The sequence below is a fragment of the Numida meleagris genome, chromosome 11 (assembly GCF_002078875.1).
Source record: "Numida meleagris isolate 19003 breed g44 Domestic line chromosome 11, NumMel1.0, whole genome shotgun sequence".
Taxonomy (NCBI): domain Eukaryota; kingdom Metazoa; phylum Chordata; class Aves; order Galliformes; family Numididae; genus Numida; species Numida meleagris.
The window spans coordinates 443,827-470,933 of record NC_034419.1 but is presented as its reverse complement, the minus strand read 5'-3'; the positions used below and the strand labels follow the sequence as shown (position 1 = coordinate 470,933).

The 27,107-nt window shown below is 48.8% G+C and overlaps 3 protein-coding genes across 10 annotated transcripts in view; 1 reads left to right on the top strand and 2 right to left on the bottom strand.

The window, feature by feature from the left end:
- The window catches only part of NISCH (nischarin), a 30,948-nt gene extending 30,194 nt beyond the window's left edge, over window positions 1-754 (bottom strand). For all 8 annotated transcript variants that reach the window (XR_002442482.1, XM_021409429.1, XM_021409430.1 and 5 more), the window contains exon 1: window positions 491-754. Coding sequence is in view for 7 of the 8 variants with exons in the window: in XM_021409429.1 (XP_021265104.1) it covers window positions 491-739 (249 nt within the window). In the remaining variant the exon portion in view is untranslated. The remainder of the gene's footprint in view (window positions 1-490) is intronic.
- Window positions 957-8,003, top strand: TNNC1 (troponin C1, slow skeletal and cardiac type). The gene is made up of 6 exons (XM_021409437.1): window positions 957-2,206; window positions 5,278-5,308; window positions 5,487-5,633; window positions 6,426-6,540; window positions 6,650-6,786; window positions 7,354-8,003. The coding sequence occupies exons 1-6, from the start codon at window positions 2,183-2,185 to the stop codon at window positions 7,383-7,385; spliced, it is 486 nt and encodes a 161-aa protein (XP_021265112.1). The 5' UTR covers window positions 957-2,182; the 3' UTR covers window positions 7,386-8,003.
- On the bottom strand, window positions 13,909-16,170 carry RPL29 (ribosomal protein L29). Its single transcript, XM_021409718.1, has 4 exons — window positions 16,062-16,170; window positions 15,853-15,897; window positions 15,147-15,211; window positions 13,909-14,141 (listed from the first exon to the last, which is right to left on the bottom strand). The coding sequence occupies exons 2-4, from the start codon at window positions 15,887-15,889 to the stop codon at window positions 14,028-14,030; spliced, it is 216 nt and encodes a 71-aa protein (XP_021265393.1). The 5' UTR covers window positions 15,890-15,897; window positions 16,062-16,170; the 3' UTR covers window positions 13,909-14,027.

The window sequence follows — 27,107 nt, the reverse complement described above, 5'->3', positions numbered from 1 at the left end:
TAAGTTTTCTTTGGGAACCTGTTCAGGAGCAGTAACATGGAAGACTCGTTACTTGGAACGAGAAGCAACCATTTACAAGCACTGCCCTGCTCCAGCAGTGCTGCTCTCCTCTTCCTCCCCTTCAGAGGAAGAGAACCGGGCCCACCTCCTGCATCCAACAGATGCGGTCACGCTAAAAGCCAGCAGGAGGAGCGAGCACTTCGCGTTACATAAACCAAGGGCGGTGTGCTGGAGATGCGTGTGTGCTATTACGCTGAGGTCGGCTTCATGAGAAGCTTCCTGAAAAACACAGCAAAGAGCTCCGCAACAACGCAACCCGTCGAAAAATGGAAGTGAGACACCAAAACCTGAGCTCCTTCCCAACAAAAAACACTGCGGACCACATTTCCCCTCTGCCTTCCTCCAGGAGAAGCACCGCCGAATGCCAACACCACCCCAAATCCCGTGATCTCATCTGGAAATGGCACGGAACGACGGCCGCGGCCCTTACCGTGTAGGTCTCCACGAGCTCGGAGCCTAGGATCCGGGCGCTCCGCAGAGGCTCCTCGCCATCCTCGCCCGCCGCCGCCTCCATGATGTGGGAGAAACGCGCAGCCTCCCTCACGCCGCCGCCGCTCCCCTCCTGCTGCTGCCGCCGCTGCCGCCTCCCCCCTCGGCCCCCCGGCCGCCCCGCTGTGCCGCCGCCGCCGCCATTTTGGCTCTGCCCCCTCAGGGTGCGGCTGGCCCCGCCCGCAGCCATTTTATTCGCTTGGCCCTTGGGGGGCGGGGATTGCCTCAGGGAGAGGTGGGATTGGCCTGGCCCCGCGTCCGTCTGCGCACGGGAGGCGTGGCTAAGCGACAAGGGGGCGCGGCTTGGGTGTGTCTGTTGCGCCTGCGTGCTTACTCTTTGTGGAGGATGCTCGTGTCCCGTAAGGGAAGGCGGCGCAGTTCTGTGTAAGTGCGCGCTGTGCAGCAGTGTTGTGCAGTGGAGCGCAATGTAATGCAACACGGTGCCGTGCTGAGCTGTGCAGCGTGCGCTGTGCAGTGTAGTATTGAGCTGTGCAGTGCAACACTGTGCAGTGTTGTACTGTGCAGCCTAGTGCAGTGCTGTGCAATGCAATGCAGCGCTGTGCGGGCCAAATTGGGCCAAGTTTCTGACTGCCTCACGTCTGCCACGGGGCGTGCTGGGAAATAACCCCCCCAGGCAGGCGTTGTGGGAAGCATCGGCCTCGGCTGCACTCTGATGGGCTGGGGCTGGGGCTGGCAGCCAGGCCGCGGGGGCTGAAGTGGCCTTCGTGCCTCTGCTGTGTCCCAGGCACTGAAGGACTGAGCTGTCCTCATCTCAAAGGCTACCAGAGCTCAGCTGAGGAGCGGCGCTTGCAGAAGCATTCTCCATCGCAGCCTTTGCTGCAAATTATTTAGTGAGCGCAGAAACCCACCGTGGCCCTGACCACCACCACTGGGTGCTCAACAGGGACAACCAATTTTTGGCTTGCAGCACGATTTCTGTTGAAGGCAGGTGGCTTTTATTTTTGGAGGAGAGAAAGCCAACAGCTGCATCCATCCCTGCGGCTTGGCTGTCCGCAGGCCAAAGCCCACCAGAGGGAGTGCTGCACCCCCAGAAGCGCGGCCTGGACGGGCTGCTTCGGGGTAAGGGCTTCTCCCTGCCCTGAAACCGCTGCTTGTCGCTGGGGGCAAAGCGCTGCCGGCCCCGAACGTGGGCTGCTCCATCCGCGCGGGCATGGGCTGCAGGTCGCCGCTTCCTGAAGGATGGGGAATTCATCCCAACGTGCACCGCTTGGCAGCGCCCCGTGGTTGTTTGCAGCCCCAGCGGAATGCAGAAGGCCCGGGGAAAGCTCCCGATTTGCCTCTGCCCCGCTACTTGGCGCAGCCGCATGCTGCACGTTTCTCCCGGCTCCTCCAAGGACGTCGTCCCCGGGCCCCGGGGCAGGGGACAGACTCCCGCTGCCCGGGGTATGCAGGGGGGCCGTCCGGGCCGTCCCGCGCTGCTCGCTGCAAGCAGGCACGGTGCCACGCGTGGCAGCCCAGGCACGAGGCGAAGCGCTATTGCGGGGCCGGGCTGCAGTGGGCTGGCGCATCCCGTGGGACTGGCCACAGCCCCCTATATCAGTGGGGCTGGCGGGGCGGCAGCGGCAGAGCGCATCGGTGACGCCCCCTGGCTCCTCGCCCTCTCTGCCCAGCCATGGATGACATCTATAAGGCGGCGGTGAGTGCCTGCCCGGGCTGGGATTCTGGGGAGGAATAGGACGACGAGGAGATGTTGGTAGCGGGGCAGCTGTTAGTTACAGGACGCCGGCGGGCGGCTCGGGAAGAGTCACATCTTCTCGTCTGTGTGAACCTGCCAGCGCTGAGGTGTTCCGAGCCTCCGCGAAGTGAAAGGGGCGGCTGCGGGCTGCGGTCACATCCCGGCAGAGCAGCGCTTCCTACAAAGCGAGGATGATTTTCATGGGTTCAACCCTCCCATTTCTGGTGCTTTAAAATTCTAACCACCGTTGCTTAAGTTCCCCCTTCCTCCGCAGAGTGCTTTTCAGTGAGACTTTTAAAACCTCTCTGCTTTGGCTAGTATTTCCGAATGTCCCCCTCTGCTTTGCCGCTGTTACCCCCCTGCTGTCTGCTGTGCAGGAATCCAGGCTGGGAAGCAGGCTCTCTGGGAATGCGGAGTATCCCGGCAGCTGCACGCAGCGCTTGCCCTGCACACCCAGAACGCTCTGGTCCATAATAAGCTCAGTGCATCAGTTTGTAATTTAGACAGAGAGTGATATGCGGGTGTGATAAGGATGAAATAGATTCTGGGTTGTGTGAATCACTGCTGTGTGCCCGGAGTTAAAATACAGTGTAAGGGTTTTGTTTTTTTTTTTAATATATATATTTTTTAATATAAGGTTGATCAGGTTTGTTTTTAACAAAAAGCTTGAAAAATACAATTCTACAAGTACAACTCCAAGAGGTTTAAAGAGAAAAAAGACATTGTTTGGTGAAACAAAATTGACAGAAACAAGATGCTGCCTCTTCTCCTGTCCCTTGGTCAGCCCTGAACCTTGTAGCAGTGACACCCTCCTGGGATCCAGATAGTGTGTGAAGAATGAGGTGGATAGCGTACGACAATGTGCTGTGTGCCCCAAGGAGCATGCAAAAGGGAGAAGAACATGCCCTGTAAAATCAATGAAAATCCAGCCCACTATAATTTAGCCTTTAAACTAATTATGTTCCCTCATGGAACAGGTCCTTGCTGTATTCTTTAGGGACTTCATGCATGGATTAGGAAGAAAGCCTGGGGTGCCTTTCCACCCCAAAATGGGCAAAAATCCATGGTGAAGGTCAGCTCTAGCTTGAAGCCTGTGGGTTTCAACCCAAACTTCCTCCATCGGATACTGCAAGTAGAGTCCTTGACCTGAGAAATGAATTGGTGGGCTCTGACAGGGAGCTGCCAGTTTAAAGGCAAAAAAAGAAGAGGCAAAACAGAGCGTGCATGGCTGAAATCGACAGCTTTTTCATGGGTCTGTTCCCAAGAATTTAACTGTAGGAAAACATTTCTCTGGCAAAAAAAAAAAAAAAAAAAAAACAAAAAAAAAAACAAACAACCAAAAAAAACCAAGAACTTTCCCTGCCTGACTTCAAATGGAAATGTGGGATGAAGAAAGGAGCTGAAAGAGCAAAATCCTGTGGGTTTGGTGCCTGCCTTCCCAGAATGCCGCAGGAGAAAGCCATTCCCAAGCAGGAGGCAGAGGAAAAAAAAAAGAGAGAAAGCTGTGAACTGCATCTGTGACCAGAGGGCACAATAAACAGCTTGGGAGAAAGCTGTGTAGTAAAAGTGTCGTTGTGTGGTTACATTCCGTTCAGCACAGCTCCACATCCTGTAGAAAGCCAACATGCAGTAGTCGAAAAAAAACCTTTAGAAGTAAGGATTTGTTATTTGCTGCGTAATGTCAGCAAACCTATGAGGGTATATACTAATATTATATCCGTGCTGAATTCCCTCAGTGCAGCCACAGAACCCAATGGGTTTTAGTCTCACCCACTCATGTCTAGATAAGGGTGTGCAAGCACAAAGCTATTTCAGGAGCATTTTTCAGCTCTGTTGAGCAGTGCTAAGAGTGTTGCCAGGGACAAGTGTCAGGATAACAGGCTCCAGGGATGCATACCAAAAGCCTGGGAACAATCACAGGGTTCATCTTTATCTCCTGCACCTCTCTCATCAGGGCTTATAAATAGCAAACACTGCCGGGGGGTCAGGTTACCCAAGCGGCCGTGGCCATCGGCTGAGCTGCCCAAATGATGCCTGCAGAGGGCTTGGGGCTCTTCCTGCTGCTCTTGGCAGGGCCTTCTCACCCCAAAAAGGCTCTGCAGGGATCTGGATAGGGCTCTTTTCCTAATTCCTGCTAAGATAAAGCACTTTCCCTGTCTCTCTCTGCAAGCAGGAAGAGTTTCCAGTTGTTTTTTGCCAAATCACTGCTTTTCTGGGGAAAAACCTGGCTTCAAAGACAGGGTGTTGCTGGGCTGAGGGGTTCTGCTTCAACCCAAACCTGGTGGGAATGGGTGTGGGGGCTGTGAGAGGTGGTGTGGGAGGGACAAGTCATTGTAATGGATGTTACCAAAGGGGCAGGTGGATATGGCGGTGGGGTCAGCAGCGCGAGCTGAGCATTGCCTGCAGGCAGGGACAAAGCCCGCAGCATGGTGGTGCGCTCCAAGAAGATCCGAAAAAAAACGCACTTCACGAGGATCTGGTGGATTCCTCTTTGCTCTCCTCATCAGTTTTCATTAATTCCTGCTAACTAATAAGCTCCCACTGACAGTCACCGGACTTGGGAGCAATCTGCCTGCTCATCTCATCCATTGCTGGGTGGCTGCAGGGACCATTTCTTCCAGCTGCTCCCATCTGCCTCAGTTTGCTTCCGCGTTCCAGCACTCAGGTGCAGGGAACAGCAGTGACTGGAGCCTGCTCCTCATGCACAATAACCTGCCTGTGGCATGTCTCCATTTCACCCCAGGAGCCCATTTTGCTTGGGGTGCATATATAGACCAAGGAGTTTACACAAGTGCTGGGACTACGAGGTGAAGTAAAACAGGCTGAAGGGAATAGAGGCAGAACCTCTACAAAAAATACTTCTGGTGGAAGTAGACAAGATCTTAATGCCTTTGATAGTTTATTGAATCTAGGGCTGAAAACAACTACTGGGAATGGTCTTGGCCATGGGGCCATGAGAGCAGCTCATGGAGGGTTAGCAATTAGAAGTGATGAGGAATTAAAATGAATTGCTCTCTGTCTTTTACTTACAGGTTGAGCAGCTGACAGAGGAACAAAAAAATGGTAGGTGCATATTTAACCTGACACGGCAGCCTGAAGATGAGCTCCCAGGGCTTTTGATCCACTAGGATCACATCACAGGCAGCTTCTGTGTCCCCTGGGTTTTCCCACAGGCAAGCCCCCCACCTGGGTCTGCAGCATGGGACAGGACCCCCACATCTCCTCTCCACTCTCTTCCCAGAATTTAAGGCTGCCTTCGACATCTTCGTGCTAGGGGCAGAGGATGGCTGCATCAGCACCAAGGAGCTGGGGAAGGTGATGAGGATGCTGGGGCAGAACCCTACCCCTGAGGAGCTGCAGGAGATGATTGATGAGGTGGATGAGGACGGTGAGAGATTTTGGTTTCTCATTTCAAGCCCCGTCCCCATGCCCAGTGTTCCCTGCTGCCCATGGGTCTCGGCCAGGATCCGTGCTGGGGATGGCACCTGCTGAGAGCCAGGGGCTGGGGTTTTGACAGACACAACACACCCCACGCTTCAGTGTGGTTCCTTTTGGAAATTTCCAGGCTAATAAACACTATAAAAATTATTATCCCTATTGTGACCAGACTGCTTGAACCAATTTGGTAGCAACTGGTATTTTATAAATGCCACAATTAGATTTCTATTAGCAGGAAAGTCTTTCACTGCTCAAACGTATACAGACATAGACATGTATACTGATCAAATCAGTGCACATACACAAAAAACACTGTGTGCAGGTTGGAGAGAAATACTATACTAAGTAACTGGAAAATATAAAAGCAGTCAAAAATCATGCAAAATCTTAGTGTCATTGAAAACAACAGTACTATACTGCTGGTGCAAAAATAGCGCATGAATACTTGCCTGCTGGAGTTTTTATTATTGAGATGGACAGGTGCCTCCATGGCAGGAATTCATATTCGTCAACGCTTCCAGCAGTATGTTTGGTTTGCTGGAGCAAAATGACTGCAAAAGGTAAAAAAAAAAAGAGTAATGAGTTCAGTCCATGGCCTCAGTCACTCTCTCCAGCCTGCAAGCTGCCTCCTGACACAGAGCTGCTCTCTGAGTTCTGTCCCTCAGTTCCTAGCAGGAACTTTGTCCTCTCACCTGGCTTTACCCATGCACCCACTGTCTGACAGTGTTCATTCTGCCCACAGGCAGCGGCACTGTAGACTTTGATGAGTTCCTTGTTATGATGGTCCGGTGTATGAAAGATGACAGCAAGGGAAAAACTGAAGAGGAACTCTCAGATCTCTTCAGGATGTTTGATAAGTAAGAGCCATGGCCACTAAATGGGTGATGGGAGAGGTGAGATGGCCCTAGCTCACATCTCCAGTGTGTGGGTCTGGGTCCCTTCCTAAGCTCTTCTGTCCTCGCACAGGAATGCTGATGGCTACATCGATCTTGAGGAACTGAAGATCATGCTACAGGCAACTGGAGAGACAATCACTGAGGATGACATAGAAGAACTGATGAAAGATGGGGACAAAAACAATGATGGCAGGATTGACTATGACGGTAGGAGTCTTTCTTGCCTGAAGTTTGGTTGTGAGTCCTTGAGGAGCTCCCATGGTCTCAGCTGTCTTTGGGGACAGGTGTGAACTTGTGCAGGCAGAGCTGGGCAATACGCCTGATCCCAGCCTGGGTTCTTCTGGAGCTGGGGAGGTTCTCAGGCTTGGAAAATGTTTACAAGGGCCTAGGCCTCCCTTAACTCCCCACTGATGCTGTACAGCAAGGTTTGTTTTCACTGAGACCTGCCCATCTGCTTTTGCCACCTAAACACAAGCATCAGCACTGAAGGGCTCTTATTTTGAAGACAGTGCTGCCAAAATGATCCGCAGACCACTTTTGAGTGGAGTCTGTGGCTAGGCGTGACACTAGGCACTGGTGACATTTCCATCGTCAGGCATGAGGAGCTCTGGCCACGGCCAGAGAAGTGGTAGCCATCTGCCTGGCCTCTTGTGCCTCAGAGAGATGGAAAAAGAGAAAGGGATGTGGAGAGCTGCCAAGTGCGTACTATGGCAGCTGTGAAAGTACTTCAGTGCCACCTAATAGCCCTCATCTCTGATGTCTCCCCCTTGGCAGAGTTCCTGGAGTTCATGAAGGGAGTTGAATAAATCTGAGGCCGGATCGACAGCCCAAATCTCTGAAACCCCTTCCGCTCTGTGACTCAGCTCCTCAGTTCCGTCCCCTGGCTGCCAGCATGAAGACTGAGCACTGAGAAGGGTGGCCATAGGGAAAATAAAAGCACGTTGCTATCAAGTGCCTCTGATAGTTGTTCCTTGGCAGTTAGGTGAGTGCTGCACCTTGGCCATAGGCTCACAACCAAAGGGGACGCTCCTTGTGGCTGTGGGTAACTGCCAGGGAGCCACCATTTTGTGTCACCGCCATGTTGCGTTGCCCCACTGATCACACCATGGTGAGGGCAGCGGGGGCCTGCACTGGTGCCTGCTGGTTTAACTGGAGCACTGGCAACATTTTAGTGATGAAACATGAATTAACAACCATGTATTCCGTTTTTAAAACCCTGGGAAAGGAACATCTCCTTTCCTCCCTGATGTCACCACAACTGTCCCAAAGACACCCCTCCCTTCTTCCCCATCCTGATGGCTACCCTGTGATACATACAGAAGGAAAACATCTACTTGATTTGGAAACACCTTTCTTGTCTCACTCTGTATGGAGGGAGGCAGGTTGCCCCGTGAGGGAGCCACGCCATAGCACTATGGCATCTCACACTGAATCTGAATCCCAACATTTTTCCCTTAGAAATCACATGTGTTTGGGCCCCAAGGGTTCTGAGCAGGGCATGACCCTGATATGATCTCAACAGACATATTCAGGGTGGCAGCAGGGTCAGGAGGACGAGTGGTGTTGTTTCTGATGCCTTGGGCACCGTCTTCTCTCTCTCCAAGGAAGTGCGGCATTCCTATGGTATTAGCAGCTCCCCCTGCACATAGCTGCCTCCTCCCATCGAATTACATCCCAGCACGGCTCACACATTGTGTTCATGTTGCTAAAATCAAATGTTTACTCAAGCAAAATAAATATTGGCAGGGGCAGGGCACAGCACCAGGCTGCTCCTGGGCAAGCCCTGCAGGTGCTGCTCTTGACCCCAGGGCAGGTGTCACCATCTTCCTTCCTTTTGCCTTTTCTCCTAAAATACATCTTCCCAATGGAAAACAAACAAACAAAAAAACACACCGAGCAGCTGTAGCTTTGTCTTGACACATGCTGTCATTTCTATCAGTACTGAATATTATTAATGCACACCAAACAGGCTTGAGGTTAAAACAGCTGAAGTGCAGATGTGAGAGGGGTTGCGTTTTTCCTCTGGACAAGGAGCAACAAATGGTTTGCCCAAGCAGGGCTTGTAACATCAAAGGAAACAAGGAAATGAGCTAGGGCAGCAGATTTTCCTTAAAACCCAGGATATTTTAGGAACATCTCTAATGCATACACCTGGAAAACACAGAAGGCCTCCCTGAGGGTCCTGAGCCCTCAGTGCCATGGCTCCTGGGCCAGATGCAGCCCAGAGCAAGGAGCATGTGCTCCGTGTGCATTCAGTGCTACTACTCAAAGGCAAGAGTCATGCCAGCCTTCTAACCCCAGACACACCTCAGACACACCTGTATTTGAGCCTCCTTTGGAAAGGCTCAGGGAAGGGGCAATAGCTCTCTGCCTCCCCTCTGGGCCCACACCCAAGTTTCTGCTGACTCTGCAGAACGGAAGATGCACCAGAAGCCAACAAAGGTGCAGAAAGTTGTTGGGTTGAACGTTATGGTAGGAAGCGCTGCTGTTACTGTCTTGTCTCCAGTGAGCCTGCTGCCTTGATTCCTTGAAGGTCTTCTCCAACTGGATGATTCCACGACTGTCATTTTCCACCACTCGAGTAGCGCAAGTCATTTAACAAGTCCTGCTGAGGCCTCCTGCATCTGAGGAAACCTTTGGAATGTTTTACCAAGGCCTAGAAATCTGTACAAGAGGTGCAGACAACTGGGTCTCAGCCACGCTTATAACCACAGCAATGTTACAGCTGTAAAATTCAGCCTTTTTCTTTCTGACCTGCCCAGTGAGGTGGCAGGGACACCGAATTTCCCCACAGCCACTCAGCCAACAGGCAACCCACACCCATATCAGATCTCAGCAGGCACCACTGACAGCCCCATTGCCTTCCTTTGTCCCAACCAAATCCCAATACTCAACATGGACATTTCCAAGACATTTACTACCATTTAGGAATAGGCTTTGGCTCATTGAATTATGAACATGAGAGGAAATAAGGAACTTTCCCAGCTTAACCTCTGCCCCTTTAGCCAACTTGGTGGCTTGGGAGGAGGCCTGGACTCCATAGAATCACCAAGGCCAGAAAAGACCTACAAGATCATCCAGTCCAACCATCCACTTACCACCAATACAAGCCCACTAAACCATGTCCCTCAATACAACATCTAAACGTTCCTTGAACATCATGAGCTCAGGGAAAAGGATGGCTGTGAAGGTTAAGAGAAGCCATGCAACCACACCTCAGCACTCTGCCCTTGGTTCAGGAGCACCAGGAGTACAGGCACAGGTAGCAGCAACGCACAACAACCTCACTAGCTGCCCCACTCTTTTCCCTGAGAACAAAACATGGATGATGGTGGCTGGAGAGAAAGAGGACCGAGGCATTGTAGCAGCTGAAACTTATTCCTACAAGAGCAGAAATGCTGGGCAATATTTGGGCTTTTTCTGTCCTTAGAGGCATTGGCAGGTCAGTGCGCTCAGCATAAAGTCAGAAAAACTGCAAGACCAGTTTTTCTAAACATGCTGACTGTTGTCCAAGTGTAAGCCGGCAAATGCCATGGGGTGGTGTGGGTAGATTTCACTGTTGGCTAAAGCACAGGAACAACTGCATTAGGAATTTAACATGACCTGATAGACAGCCAAGCAGCTTAGACAAACCTGTAGCTGGCACACGATCAGCCCCGTTAAAGCCTCTGTGCAGGAGATGTGCCTGGAGATGTGCTAAGAAGAAAACTCAGAACCCTATGCATGTATGTAACTCAGAAATTTGCAGTTTCCCCTGGATGTTGTACTTGTGGTGCTAGAGGGCTTTAAGGAATGTGTCATGTTCACAAGCACTGCTTCAAGAAATAAAGTCATCAAAACATCCACTTTTTTTTCCTAATCAGACAAAAGCCATTCTGTAAAACAGCCCACATATCTGTATGCTCTTGCTCTGCACTACCCACATGAAACAGAGAACTGTGCTGCCATGTGACAGCAACATGTGCCACTGAATGCAGCCACAGCTCTTGGGCCACTTGCTCTGCTTCCTTTTGGTGGTAGCAGATTTGATTTCTACACTAGTTTGAAGCAAGTTTGCCACAAGGGCAACAGAAGTGAGCTAAGCTACATCAGATACACAAAATTTCACTGTGCCAAATCCACTGTTGTGAAGGAACACCTGTGACAGCTCTGAAACTCGGGCAAAGAGGAACTCAAATTCTGTTCATGCATTTTTTGCTGGAGCACACTACTGAAAGGTGGTGAAGGGGATCAGAACAATGTGCATCCAGACCTGCTTTTTATTTTCACAGCAAACATCAATGTCCCTGGTGATTACTGCGTCCCATCAGGGCATTTCCCACTGCTTTTAGTTCTCCTCCCCATTTCTGTACTGTGGACTTTCAGTGCAATTGCTCACCTCTGCAAAATGAGCTGGTCAGTGTTCAGTTACATGCCCTTTGCGCCCTATTTTTTTTTCACTGTAGGGAAAACAGGAGCCAACCTAGAACTTAATACTGAGCACTCTTCATTGCAAAGGGGAGAAATCATCATCAGCAAGTATGAAATGTATTACCTGATGTGTGGTAGTGGTTAAGCAGAGAGACTCCCTCAGAAACATCACCTTCCAGTGGGATGCCAAGGACTTCATCATACGGGTTTTGAAGTTTTTAAATGTCAAAGGTCACAGAGCTCAGCATAATGGGAATAGTTTCAAGTGGTGTGAAGCTGCCAGTTCCATCCCCTGGGCTCTGCAGATGTAATCCTCCCCAAAAGGATTGTCAGCTTCCCTCAACCAACAGAAACCAGGACAGAAATTACATGATTTCACACGCAAATGAAAGTGCAGGAAGACCCACTGCAGGGGCATGCCAGCACAGGCACCCATTCACAGCTTTCCCTTCTGGGCTGGCACATCATCATCCTTAAGGAAGGGAAGGGAGAGAACTCACGAATTGAGTTGTTATGGGGTTACAAACTGCCAATATCCAGGCAGTTTCCCGCAGGACTATCGTGTGTGCAGGGAAATCACAGAGAGGGGTAGATGACAACAAACCTGACACCAAGCTGCTGTGGAAGCTCGCAGACTCCTGCCTCTTGCTACACAATGATGCCTGGATTAAGGTTACATTCCTCTGTGCTGCATTTTGTCACGCAGACGCTATTTTGGTCAGAAAGTCAGCAAGCCCATATTTGGGAAGCTGTCCCACTGAAGGGCGACATGAAGGGCAGCATGGAAAGGCCGCTTTGAGTCAGCCCTGGGGAAGCTGCAGAGCCACTGGCAGCACATTGTCCATTTTTTGCTTCTCATTAATGTGCTGACATCCCTTTCTCAGCCCAAACCTTGTCTCTCTTCCCTCAAACCACATGCTGTGGGTAAGATGCTCTCACAATATAAGCCCTCTAGTGGAAGACACAAAGAGGAGTTAGAGATGAAGTCCCCCTTCCTCGACAGAAAAGCCTTAGTGCAAGATGTAAAATGTAGAACTCAAAGCAGACTGAAAATTTACAGACATACAGGTGAAGGTGCAGCAAAACAAATGCCAAGTCCTCTCCAGGGTTTGTGCTTTTTCTTTTACCGTTGTCACCATACAGCCCTGCAGTACACTGACCTTCATTTAGGCAGCTGGACCAGCCACTCTGCCTCCTCCAGCACTAGCAGCATCCCAAGGTGATGTGCGTATTAATGGGAACCACAATTATGCGGCTGTGCTTTTGTAGACAAGCTCACTGAACCAAGGAAGGCAGCTGCCATGGAACTCAGAGACCTCTGATCTCAGTTACCACCAGTACCATCAGGATTTAAACACCATAGAGCTGTGTCTAGATAATGTAACCAGCTGCCAAAAAGCTTTGCAGGGATGATTGTCATTTCCAGGGATGATTGTCATTTCCAGGATCCTCTCCCCAGGCAAGCACAGGCTTTTGGCTCACCTGAAGGCAGCAGGGACCAGCTGGTCTTTTTGTCTTAAAGATTTAAAAGATTTTATCCAGTGATATGAACTCATGACTGCATTCTCCAAACATGACTACACCAGCACACCACCCCTCCCTACTAGCACGTTGCTCTTGCCCAGAAATTAAGTTCTTCAAGCTGAGAAACTTCAACATTGAGAAGAGTCCAAGAGATGCATGCAGTAGGAATCATGCAGATGGAGGCTGCACATCTCTCCGGCTGCAAAGACACTCCTGTGATTTCAGTAAATCTCTGTGTTGGTTGGTCTAGGGCTGACCAGTCAAAAAAAAAAAAAAATCACTTGTAAACTGGGAAAAGTCTTGTAGAAGCACTTCAGGCCACAAAGAATTCAAAATACTTATTTCAACGAAGTATTTCATTATAGTAATTGGCTAAGGTATTTTTTAAAAAAACATTTTCATTCATTGGATGTTTCAGTCAAACATTTATTTCTCAACCAACCGGTCTTTTACTGCTGTACTTATGTACTTCCAACCCTTGCGTTGATTTGTGGATTTACACCACCAAGTGGACAAGTGCTGCAATTGCAATTTCAAGACAGGTTTGTTGCCTTTTAACACATGGTTCTATTCAGCAATGAAAATACTCATCTTGAGCCAACTTTGCTGACTGGTAGGACCAGGAAAAGCAAGTTCACTGTTTATCTGCAGTAGCAAAACCCTGTCATGGCACCACCTCTTCTTATGCTTTCGAATGCAACTTCCCTGATCTGATCAGCCAACTAGCTACATCAGACAGGGACTCTTGTGTTACTGCAGTGAAAGACTCTCATTGAAATACAGTAGCTTTGAAAAATCTAGGTATTTTATACAGACTTATAACCCTTATCATCTTTTAACACATTATTACTTGAAGCATTTTAGAAGACAACACATACCACTACTACATTAATTGCTACGATCTCTTACATTGCAGTTAACAAGATTTCCATTGCTGCAGCTACCCTTCTTGAACAGTAATATGGATGAGTAAGGAACAGCACTCAGAAGTCTGGTTGTGCCCTAACAGCACTAAGAACTACAGCAAAAACTGCAGTATGAGACAGCTTTGAACACACACGTCCATTATCAAAACCAGTTCTACCTATACTGAATACGGTCATCTAAGTGTCTGTGTGATGCAAAACACATTGCTGCTTGTATTTTAAAGCTTCACTCAGTATCCATTTCACAACTTGAAAACAAGCTAAGTTATTAGATGTTCACACTCTATACCAACAATTGCAGTAGAACACTACTGAGGAAGGGGCAGCTGTTTTACTTAGGACTTGTGGAGGCTGAGAACACCAATACACAACCTCTACAGCTTATCTGACTGGGAACAAAACCACACACTGGTCACTACACGTGGATGTGATGACACACAATTGGCATTTATAATAAAACTCAAGGCACTTTTGAGGGTTCTCCTCAAATTCAGGAGGTGAAGACTTTGTTATGTCCAATTTTATTTGTACAAAAATGCTTTAAACACACATGCCAAAAGGCAAACTGGTTCTTTGTCTTAAACCACGTCAGTCCTTCTTCTGTAGAGCTGCCTGCTTGGCATTGTTGGCCTGCATCTTCTTCAGCCCCTTCTTGTTGTGTTTCTTGGCAAATCTCATATTCCTCAGAAACTTGGGATCAACCTACGAAAACAAAGGAAAAATGAGCCCCACTGTAAAGGGACGCATATGATTCTATCATATTCCAGTTACTGCAATTCTAGCTGTGATTAATGCAGAAACATTTTCTGGTTTGGTACATCAACAGATAAATATACAGAAAGAACAAACTGAGTAATGCTGCAAACAAGACAAATTTCATTTTTGTGTTATAAAGAGCTGCTCCTGTCTTTTGACAGCTACTGGGTCACTAACACATCCTTTCAAGGCTAGGAGCAATCCTCAGAACTATCAGTGTCCCACTGAGACACACCTTCTTTACAACAAGGAGCATTTTCCCTGGTACACATAACTAGCAGGATTTTAGCCAACTTAACTCATGTGCGCTTGGTACAAGGCAACACTTGTAGATGAGTATCTGCAGAGCAATTAACCCTCAGTGAGCAAGGCAAAGGCTTCTACATCACCTCTGAAAAGCAAGTTATCACATCTACAAGGTAAACAGAATCACAGCACTCTCCCAAACCAGAACAATATCCTTTTTTTTTTCGCCTCTCTGTTGTGCAGAGAAACATAGTGGTGTACCATGTCTTCAGTATCAGAAAATTCACAATTTTGTCATTTCCATGTGCACCATCCAGCAACGCCAATTCTCTTCTGAAGGAACTCCTGTGTATTAGTACCGACACTAAAATAACACTGAAGGGAAGGGAGGAGACAGACACAGCAGGATTTAAAGCGAAGGAGAGCAGTGAAACACTGACTTGTGTTTGCTTCACTGGGAGCAGTATTTAGCGACACTGATCCCAAGCAGGACAGAGACAAAGGTGGGCAATAGGTAAAAAGCAGTTCTGTAGAAATACAGTGTGTTTCACATGGGTTAGAACTATCACAGCAGCAAGTAAGGTGAGCAAACAATGCATGAGAAGCCCACAGCCCTCATCTGCAAAAATGCCAACAGTCAAACAAACACCATTACTGGATTTTCTTGAGTCTGAACAGGTTAGAAATGTGAACAGAAATACTCACCCCTTTGAGAGACTCATATCTATGGGATCTGGGCTTCTTGATACCATTTCTGTGCCACTTACGGGCTATGTGAGAAACAATACAAATTACAACTTCAATTATTATTGGAAAGCTGCATTAGCTTTCTTTTAAATACTGCTGCAAGAATAATGCAGAATGAAAAATCAGCTAGCCCTTCAAATCCCAGCTAAAGTCAGATAAGGGGAGCACCTCCATTCCCACACCCTGGCATGCTGTATTCTCAGTAATGCAAGCCTCTGTAATTCAAGGATTTCAGGCTGCGTATTTATTATTAAAATACAAGCAACGCATCCACGTGCACAGGCAAAGGCCTGAGGCACCTTCCAGTGCCTATGTGCAGCATTAGTAATAAGACACTAGTGCTGGCCGTGCCAGGACCAGCAGAACCTGACCATGAACACTGCAAGCTTACACCAATTAGTTTGAGGGAACGCAAAAAAGAAAATAGAGAACAGGAATGACTTTATGACCACGCTTCTCTCTGGATGCGATGCATCACATAGGAAGACGCAGAGCCGTGACACTTGCTTTCCCGTGGTTATGGAGTCTGTAACCCTGGCAGTGGCAGCCACCGCTCAGCTTCTGCTACCTCCTCCTCCCTAGTTGATCTCACTACAGCAAGAGAAGGGGCGCCACGAATCCCCGCCGGGCACCACCCACAACCCCGCGCCGGGCCCCGACTCACACTGGTTGTGCGTGGTGTGGTTCTTGGACTTGGCCATGGCGGCACCTGCGGGACAAAAGACACGACACAGCTCAGCTCGGCTCACCGCAGCCTTCGTTCGGCTCGGCCCCGCCTCCCGCGGTCCCCCCGCAGCCCGCCGGGCCGGAGCCCAGCACCAGGAGCGGCCGGCGGAGCGCGGATGGAACCGGATTGCGCAGAGCCGCACGTACCGCGCCCGCAGCGGACAGCTTCACACCGGAAGAGAAAGGCCGCACAAAGGCCGCTGGGAAATGGGGCTCGGCCGCACCGGAAGACTGTTGCGGAAGTCTTTGCGGTCGGGTGTGCAATAAGCACCGCTGGCGTGGAGGTTCCGCCTCGCGACCGTTCCTCCCTGTCCTCTCTCTCGTCTTCCCCGCCCAGCGGCTGAGCCCGCGAGTCCGCACCGGCCCCGCAGTCCTGGCGGTGTGTGAACCGCGATCGCTCCCCGGCCGCACGTTTCCCCCCGGTGACAATGACCCCGACAACGCTAGCCCCTCCCGTGCTTGGGTCCCCACATGGCGCCTGCGCTGCCAAACTGCTGAAATCGCCTAAACTAATCCAGAGTGAACGAACTCCTGCCCGAAGTCCCTGGGGCAGTGCACGGGAGGGGAAGCAGTAGGCGCTCGGGTGGCCAATGGCCTGTGGAGCCATCGGCCTTGCTGCATTCTGCCTGTGTGCATGTCATCCTGTCACAAAAACAGGGAAAAAATACACGGGCCTCGGGCAAAATGGGCAAAGTGGGAACAGTGATGAAGCTGAAATGAAAGACTGCAGGAAAAAGAAAGCTAACATAATTTAATTTCAGCACATCCCTTATTTCCAGCAAGCTCTAAGTCACAGAATGTTTTTAGATGCTGTCAGTTCTGTCTGGGCAGCTGCTGCTGACATAGCATGTACGAAAGATGGAAGCAGGAAAGCTGCTGGCACTGTGCATCCTCCTTGACCTGCAAATCTCCTCTCCCAGTCCCCTGACCAATGAGAGGAACTCAGCAGCCCTAAAACCAGATCCCAGGAAAGCATTCACCCTCACTATGTTGCAGAAGGGAGATGCAAACACTGCCTGGCCCCCTTACCTTCATGTTGGATTACGAAAACTCTTTTTCACCCATTTCTGAACTTTCCTTCCTAGGAAGAAGCAGATGTTTTTATTTTATGGTCTCAGCAAGCCTCTTGCAACTACAGTAAAACGGTAGTACTGCATTCCTTTTATGAGTTTGAGCATGGATGTGTTCAGTTTTGTTTGTAACACACTGTAAGGCAACAAAGAGTTCCAAAAAAGAAAGGATGATCCAGGGCAGGATCAAGACCATCTTGCTCTGTTGAGTGGTTGGGATCTGTCAAGTCTCTCCCAGGCTCTGAAGAGCAGCCATGCCTCCAGAGACAGCTTCACCAAGGCTGATCAAACAGTTCAAAACCTTCAGCCACACTTTTATAGATTACAGATGTAATTCGTTACCCCATGTATCACCCATTACAGGGGCTGTGCTCGTTGAATAGGATGGTAGTTACTCCTGCTGCAAAACAACTAAAAAAACCCAAATAAACATAAAACAATAAAGTTTCTTTGACAACCATGTCCTCTCTGTCAATGTTCTTACATCACACAGTTCAGTGGCTTTTGTGATGAGGCCTGTGGGTACAGATCAGAAAAAGCATTGCTGCTTTTGGAGGAACTAGCCCAAAAGAGCGATTAACAGGACAAGTGATGGCAAGTGTTGGCAAGTGATGTTTTTGTGGTGTCCTGATATTAATGGATGATTGGCATGGGATAATCTTCTCCCAGTGTTTCCCAGGGCTGCCCCAGCTCACAGTGAAATGCACAGGGTGCCTGTGGTGCCAACAAGTCTTAGTGCTGGGAGATTGGACTAGATGACCTCCAGACGTCCCTTCCAACCCCTATGAATCTGTGATCCTGTTCAGGTGCTGGCTAGAAGGATCCCAGAAGGACTCTGCTTTGGCTGTGGAGCATTCCTTAAAACTGGTGAGCTACTGGGCTGAGGGATAGGGCAAGCAAGGCTTGGCTGTGATTTAAGTCCACAGCAGCAAAGCTGGAAGGCAGTGGGGACGAAGGACAGTTCCTGGCGACAAATGGACCTGGAGAAGCCACCTGGAGGGATGGGGACACCAGGGCATAGAGGCACTAGAGGGAGCCTGAGCATAACGGATGCCACTCTGGGCTCAGAGCAGGAGTACTAGTCCCCTCAGGGAGAAGGGACATCTCCAGCAGATAACAGTAGGACATGTGGAAACTTTCCAAATAACTTGGCATCCTACCCAACTGTGGTATTTTGCCCTGACATCCATTATAATTTTCATAAAGACACAAAGAAGAATATTAAAAATATCATTTTGCATATTGAAAATACCAGCCAATCTGCAGTAAGGCTCTCCTTAAACCTGCCCCTCACTGGGCCAGCAAATACCATGTCCCCTGCATGAGAAACCTGGGAGAGCTGTTCCTAATGAGCTAAGACAAATTGGTGACAACCATCATGAGGGTCCAAGGGAAGGGGAATTCCTGGAGCAGAAGTGTCTCTGAGTGTTTTGGCAGCTAGTGGTGCTGCCCTGAGAAGGAGCATCCCTTGATGCTGGTAAGTTCCTCCTTGATGAAAGAAGTAAGGCTTCCCCAGAGCACCTGGATATGATGGAAATGGGGAGGGTTTTTCAGTATGTTGTGAAGCCCAGGGAGCCTGATGGAGCTGGTATGGTGGTGTAGGAGCTGCTTCAGAGCCTGGCAGCAGGAGCAGCCCATCACAGACAAAGCAGAGGCTGCTGCATCCTTGGTGCATCCTCACTGAAGGTGCTAGGACGTTCGTGTTAGCCACCTGGAGTGGGAAATTGCTCTGGATGACTTATGTGGACCTTTACTGACCTGTCTGGAGAATGACCTAGAATTCAGTGAACCCAAAGTTACACATAAATTAGATCTTCCACATTTCAGGGCTTGCAAACAAAATATATCATCATAGCTATAAATGTACAGAACTGTAGAGTTTCTTTGTTTATTTGAGACGTTCAAATGATGCTGGTGGATTTAGGGGCAGCTTAGGGATTTAAAAGATTTCCCTCTGTGTCAGTCCTGTCCAGCTGCAGATCTGTCTGGATGCCTCCAAAAGCAATTGCAAAAATGGAGCCTGGAGTGCCTTCTAGGAGGGGAGAATGGTCTGCAAGGGTGGAGGTTCTGCTGGGACTGCACACCAGGGCAGAAAAGCAATCAGGTGATGAACAGGGCCACCAAGATGCTGCAGCAGGCTGGAAGCAGGTTGGCTCCTCCATGCAGCTCTGCTGCACCTCAGTCCCTCCCCACACTCCAGCTGGCTTTAATGGCCTTTTTTTGTCCATTCAAGCTTGTTTCCCATTTTACACTTTTACCTTAGAATAACTTGGGAACCATCAGCAATAAGCAAATAGGGAACTGGAGATTTCCATGTTCTTGATGGACTCCAGAAGCTGAGCGAAGGGGGCCAGAGGAAACAGGATGCATGCAAGGAAATACAGCCATGCTGCAAAAAATCACCCAAATCACCCCAGACACCAACACAGCTCCCTCCGAACATCGCCAGCACTGGAAGAAATTACATTGGGGTTATATTTTGCACTGGGATTTCAGACCTGTCATCTGGGCACAGCTTTTATCCTCCTGCCTGGTGGCAGGGATAGAGGGGACAGACCTCAGTGAGCTGCACTTTGCAGCAGGATCAGGTAGCTTTTCAGCAACAGTAAAAGAGATCTGCTTTGGCACTGCTTTGTCGGCAAGGATTATTGAAAAACCGTGTTGACAAATACCACGGTCTCAAAAGGAAAAATGAACTTCCGCACAAAGACAGCTTGTTTGTGCAAAGCAGGGAGGGAATAAAGAAGCTGCCAAAAAGCTGACATTAAACTCTGTGCTTACCTGTGATTCTCCTGATACAATGACTGAAGCCTTTCATTTGCAGCACCATAATCCAAGATGTTCTTTCCACAAAACGAGAAAGTAGGTTAGCGTGCAGGCAGGGCAGGGGAAGGGGAAAGAGATAAGCACAGCCTAATCCTGCATATACTCTGAGCAGAGCTATGACCCTGTTTTTTTTTTTTTTTTTTTTTTGGTAAAAGCCCACAGTGCCCAGATGGGTGCTGCTGGAGGTAGCCCTGCTTCCAGCTCCTTCTGCCCCTCCTGCAGGCAGGAGGCACCAAACACCCACCACCTGCAGCTTGGCTGTCTGAATACCATGAAGGAGGTTCAAAGGATGTGTCTGGCCTGGGACATCCCTATTCCCCTATCACATTTTAAATAGCTACATTGTCTCAGCTCATTTCAGCATTTCTTCTCACTGCTGCAGTTGAGCATGTAAAACAGAAGCTGATGCATCAAGAGGAGCTTGTGTTGCTAAGTTGCTTCTGTAGCAGCTCAGAGTCAGGCATTTCATCTGATTGTGCCTGGATGTACTATTAGCCCATTTTTATTATGAGCTCATTTTACCAAGTTGTTAATAATTTGAAAACAAACACTTTTTTTTTCTTTTCCAGCTGCAAACTAAGCAGAAGGCTAAAAAAAGAGAGAAAAAAGGAAAAAAAAAGAAAAACAGTGAGGAAGATCTCTCTTAACTCTGCAGCTATTTATCACCAGTGACATGGACTTAAATCACTCAAGTAGTCTTCTCTTAAGGCAAGACCACAATGCTAAAATCAAGCTGAAGAGCTTGGCATTCCATACAACAGGCTTTAACAGTGTGTGGACCAAGAGAAGCAAAGGTGCTAAGTGGGTTAATTCATACCTGTAGCACTGCACTGTGCTCAGCATCATCCCACAAACCCTGCTCTGAGCACAGCCCATGCTCTTCTGTGCTGTTTCCTGCCCTCAGTGGGTATGGTACACTAGGGAAGGGGGACAGCAGTCACACTCAGGGCTGCTGCTCTGAGACACCAGTGCTTTGCTTAGGAACTTCAGCCAAGGACACCATTCTGGTTCATTGGGTAGAAGCCAATGCAAGGCACTTCCCCAAGGCTGTGCCATGCAAGGACAGTGACTCTGGGACATAAATATATCTAAAATAAAGATGATCCAGGTAAGCACAGCCCTAGAAATGTCTGTCTTCTTCCCTGGACCTCGTTAGGACTTTGCACAGCTCTGAAATAGATGACTAATCCATTAAAATAATGCTCATATGACCTCAACATCCTTCCTGGGCACCACATCACAGCTCTTCTGCTTAACATAGTGGGATGCCTCAGGGGCCTATGGGACATGGGCTTGGTCCTTTTCAGGACTTCTTCCAAACTGATTTTTCAAACCTGTCACCAGCACTCCCAGAACAGGCAGATGACACAGGACATTCCGGGTTCCAGTTACTCTCTCATGCTCTGGGAAGATAAGCACTGCAGGAAGGGGTTTTAATGACCACCATCCCTGGCTGGTGCTCTCAACTCTTTTTCCATGAACGCAGATGATACGGATGTGGACAGGGGATTTGCATTCAGTGTCAAACAACACTTCAGGACATCTCTTGCAGGATTTACAGCTCCGCAGCTCTTTGCCAACTATCTGACAAACAGCTGCCCAGGCAGCGCAAAGACCTGTCCACCACTGGATGCTACTGCTGATCATGTCAGGAGCACATATTTGGAAAAAGAGTCAAAGAAGCCTCTCGTTTGGCACTTTCCCCGTTTCTAGAAGCAAGGGCATTTCTTTACTCAAATGGAATGTTCTTCTATGGAACAGCCAGTACTGCCCATATCCTGGCTATATAATCAGTAATCAGAAATCAGTAGGATGGTAACTCAGGTGCTGATTTCTGCAAGTCAGTGGTGCTCCTTGCACCTTCCTGCTGTCCTTTGTCTGGAATGCTCCAGCAGATCCCTCTTGGCTTTCCTGGGATGCTAAGCAGAGATACCTGCAAGATACCAGCAGCAAGGCAGGACTCCCCTTTGCAGCACAACACATCTCTTGTGCTCTTTCTTTTCCTTCATTTAGCTACACTGATGCAGCAGTTGCTTGATCTTTGGGTGCAGCATCCGATGCTAGATCCTACTGTTGGTTTTGTGCTGGGATCTCTTCAGTAGGTTTTGCTAATTAAGAGATCACATTTCCATCAGAACCCCTAATGCAAATGCACCTCAGTGTGCTTCATGAATGCTGTAAGAGTTTGCTGCACTCAGACCAGCTCTCTTGGAAGTATGATTAATATCCTGCTGGCAGCAGTAGGAACTTTCCCAAACACCACCCCCTGATATTAAGGACATAAATTATTAAACAGCCCAGTAGTGTTGCCCTTGTACAAAGTCAGCATTGATAAATGACTGACATCCTCCTTGCACATAATTAAACTGAAAATCTGATTGCACTATGGCTGAATGGGATGGGGTTTGCAAACAAATTTGTTGCAGAGTTCAGCATCCCCACTGGGAAAGCCTACATTTTCATGACATTTAACATGGGTTTGAATGTGTTTCTTTGTGCCCCAGCCCAGCGTAGACCACAGTGTTGTACTGTGCTTGGTGTCAGCATCAGTGAGAAACAAATAGCACTTGTGCCCAACATGTTTTGGAAATGGTGCTTAAATCTACTGATTTTAGCATGATGCCCGCTGTCCCACTGTGAAGTGGGCTTCATTAGGGACTTGACATAGCCTGAACTGTGGCATCCCACCCAGGATGAGTACATCTGTGTGGGCACAGCCATGCTCCATCCACTGGCAGCACCTGAGCTGCATCCCACAGGAGATGTCTGGGGCTGGCCCTCTCCTATTGCATCAGCCCCATCTCAAGCTGTCATTTGTGCTAAGGCTCTCCTGATCCATGGTTTGGTGGTGATTAAAACACATTTGCTTTTGCTGCAATTTCAGCCAGGCTTTTCAAGCCACTTCAGGGCGAAGTGCAATAAATCCCTAGAAAGTTTCTGGCAGATGGATGCCCTTAAATCCTCATCTGCAGTACATACCTGATGCATTCAGAGTGGAGGGGAAGGGCAGAGAGCCCAGCTAAAGTCTGGGGACAGGCAGTCTTCACGCATTTTCCACTCTAGTGTAAGAAAGCAGGGGGCAGTTGCATGGGGTAGGCGAGAGCATGCAGTGCAGACACCAGCAGTCCATTCTCCCTCCTTTCCCCCTACCCTGCTTCATCACACCTCCACTCTTTCAATTGTGGAGCAATCTTGAAAAATTACAGCTAAAGATTTTTTTTTTCTTCTGCTCTGGCTACCTGAAACAACCTTCTGTTTTTATGTAAGCCTCGAAGTATTTCTTACTGCAGCTCTTCCTCCTGCCATTAAATATTCATATGAGAAGACACATGCTTTTGCTGCAGTGCTGGGAACCTTGGTGAGCCAGATTTAGGTAGCAATGAGACGGCAGGCATTCATAAAACACCTGGGTTGGATCTTCCCATTCCCCAACCTGCTGCAGTGCTCCCTGGAGCATCTCCAGCATCACATCCTCAACCCCGCAGCCTGGGCACTCAGCAAATGTGCAGTATCTGACCAGCAGAGCCCTGTGGGGAGAAAAGGCAGGCTGAGCTGCTCAGATGGGCTGCAAATGTAGGTAATGAAATGGAGACCTGGGAATGGACCAACGCTCAAAGCGTCTGATGGTCATGGAGCAGTGTGCGAGTACCATCCGCTGCAGGACAGGAGCTTCAGTGCAGTGCTAAGGGCCTTCGTCTCTCACACCCCAACACCTCCCTTGCTCTGCTTTATTTTGGGGGGATGGAGGGTGGTGGAGGGAGGATACTTGTCTCAGTGCTTTGCGGTTGCTGTAGCAACTGTGGTGTCTCTGGCAGCAGGAGCACGCACTTCCTACAGCCAGCATCAGTGTGAGCCTGCTACTTGAATGCAGATATTCTATCCCCTGCTAGAAAAAAAGCCCCCCGCCTGCCTTCCAGCCATCAGCAGCTAGAGATCAGGCTCTGTTGCTGAAGCAGCAGCAGAGGCACAGGGGAAACGTGTTGAGCTGGAGGGATGCTGCTGTGCCTGCCATCTCCCAGGTGATCTTCTGAGCATGAGTCAAAGCCTCCTCCAAAGCCTCTGCTGCTCCTCTCTGGCTCCTCAGCAAGCACAACCTTGCCTTACAGCTTCTGCTTTAGGGAAAAAAATTACAATAAATCTCAATGAAAGCATTCTCAGCAGTAGAGGATCTGCACAAGCTTTGCTGAGTTACTTTCCTGATTAATGACTTCTGAACAATAGAGCTTTATTCACAGGCTGGATTCATTTACGTCTATTTCCAGCCATCTTGTAGGACTTTGCCTACTCAGTTGAAAATCCCATTACTCCCCTGTTCCCATCACCTTTGTACATCACAAGCTGTGTCCAAATATTCCTTCCTTTACTTTGGGAAACCAGAGACAGAGCTCCTTGGGCCATCTTCTTCTCAGACCCTCAAGAATCTATTTGCTCTCGAGGCACCAAAACTGGGCACATTTGGCCAGAGCTGTGCTCACACAACCTCTGATGCCTACCAAAGATGCCCCACTTGTATATCTCAGGTTATAGCAGTCCTCTGGCCCCATGCCATCAGACATCTACATCCCTTCAGAGCCCACCAACCTCTGCTCAGTCCACTGTATGTGAACCACCCCTTTCCCCAGGAACAGGACTTTAGCCTCAGCTCAAGCAAAGCACACATTGCTGGCCTCTGTCCCGCATGCCTAACAATTCATATCAGCTGGTAGAGCTGGAGTAGAACAGACCAAGCAGAGCTTCATAATTTCTCCTCGGCCATTTTGTTTGGGTCAAGTCTAGTTTGGTTTTATTTGGAGAATTAAGCCCCAGGTTGCATAAATGGGGAGACCTGCCTTGCTTTTCCAGAAGGTGCTGATCTGGCCTTTCCACCACCTGCTTTTGGGATGGCCAGAGCAGGCAAGAGCTGCAAGTCGGGTTGGTCTACACCAAATGGGAAGGCAGAGAGGTGCTCCCACCTTGAGGCCACCCTTTGAGCACTTGCTGGTGGGAACAGTCTTCCTGCTTTCTTCTGGTGCCCTGACAGAAACGAGCAATGCTCAGGTGGGCCTGTTGTCACCCAAGATAGGGTTTTCCACCTCACTCATTGCTTGATGAGCCGGTTTTCTGGGCTGTAACTGAAGCTTTATGTCCCCTGGGAAGCTTTCTTTAAGAACAGGCTTGCAGGAATGTTTCACTGCTATTTTCAGCCTGAGATGTTTTCCTGTTTTTTTTCTTCAAAACACAACAAAAACATGGTCAACAAGTCACAGAAGAGTGATCTCAGTCTAAAATACGAGCCTTGGCACGGATTGGCATTTGACTCAGAAGCCACTTCCCATCTTTGGAGACTTGAAGTATGTTCCACTTCGTCATCCTGAAAGTCTTTAAACACTTATTAAAACAGAGTTTATTTATCCACAGTCAGAACAGCCTATCTATTATCTTGAAGGCTGAATTCAGAAAGTTTTTACAGAAATTTATTGGTCTCATTCCTACCAGTCTGAACAGGAGTTTTCCACTGAGTCTGTCAAAATAGAAATGTCTTAATTCCAATTTCCTTCAGTCTTCAGCAAGACATCACATTAATTGTGTTAAAAAGCACTTATATTAGTTACTGAGAAAGCAAGAGTCTGGCAACTCTTCTTGACCGCTAGCTATTAACTTCTGTGAAGTCTCCTTTAACACTGGTTTGATCCAATGCAGTGGTTTTCTCCACCAGCAAGCTCTGCAGTGGCTGGAGCCAATGGGACCGACTCCAGACAAGGATTATTGGCATCAGGGCTCAAGGGCTCCTATTGCTGCTTGGGCAAAGCTTGTCTGCCCCTCTCAAGGCTTGCTTGCATCCTGTCGTTGGAAAAAAAAGAGAGGTGGAGGCACATTGCTGTCCTGAGTCCAGGGAGAGCCAATAAATACATAAAGAGCAATTTCATCTACGCTTATGATGCTTTCAGCAGGACTCAGGCAGCCATCTCATAGCTTGCAGGAACTTTGTTTTAGTCTGACTTTGTGCAGGGCTACGTATCAACCAACAGCTCAACACTGCAAGAATGCAGCATCAGCTTTGCAAGGTTACGAGAAACCTCAGCTCCTCCATCTTATCTTCACAGGATGCTGAGATCACTCCTGCTGGCGTTTTGCCACGCTGGCACCAGGAGGGGTTAGCACAGGCTCCATGCCTTCTGAAGTGGAAGCAGACTGTGTTTTGAAATGTACACCTTTAATACAGTTTGGTTTGCTGGATGCTTCTGGTACCTGTGAAAAGTTCCATGTAAGCAACCAGTCAACAGAAACCTAGACAATGAGCTTTCAGATGGGAGGTAAAACTGAAATCCTATTTGATCCACTATCACTTTAACCTGAACTCACCTGAAGAAAATAAACTCTGACAGGCTTGAGGAGGGGTATCTGACTCTGCAAATCTTTCAAAAACTTGAAGTCAAAATACAACTGAGGAGATTTTGGTTGGAAAATGCCTTTTCTGCCTCCCTTGCTGTTGGAGCACACAGGAGGATTTGGAAGATTTGTATCCACAAGACTGTGAAAGATCCAGACCTTGTGCAGACAAGCACCAAGAGGGGCCTTCAGCAAGCACAGGCCTTCATCTCTATCCTTCATTTCAGGAATTCACTCCAGATTTTAGACTGGAAATGTAGCAACTAAGGGCTGAGCAAGGTCTGCTCATGGCTTCTGCACAGGCTGCAAATCTTGCATGTGCCACAGGGAATTCATTTCACATTCCATATTCCACACTTCATATTCCAGTTGTGTTTTCAAGCACTGGGCTACCCATGATTTCTTAAGACTGGATTGTGTGAAGTGTTGGGGCAAGCTGATGTTTCCATATGTCTAATGTTTCCATATAGCTGGTGTTTCCATATGTCCTTGTTTTAAACCTGAATTACTCACTAGCTGCACCATGGCTTCCCCTGCCTTCTGCCTGGCTGAAGAGGAGAACCAGGCTCCTCATTTCCATTATTCTGCCTTCTGGAACTGCCACATCCAGCCCAAAGCACAGCCCTGCCACGTGCCCTTTGCACAGCTGGCGAGAGCCTCAATTATGGGCCACCAGACCCGCTGTTTACAGGAAGAGCTGGTGTAGACCATGGAATTAGAAAGACCACAAGGAAATGAGGGATTATTTACTGGAGATTAAAGGACATGGAAAAACCACAGGACAAATCAGTGGGGCCTAAGCAATGGCAGCTGCTATTTCAGTCTCCCATCTGCTGGCGTTTGCACAGGTCACTCTGCAATGGGAGAATCTGGGAGGAATTCAGTGGATGGATGATGCTTGCTCTGTTTTTTGGACCGGTAAAACACA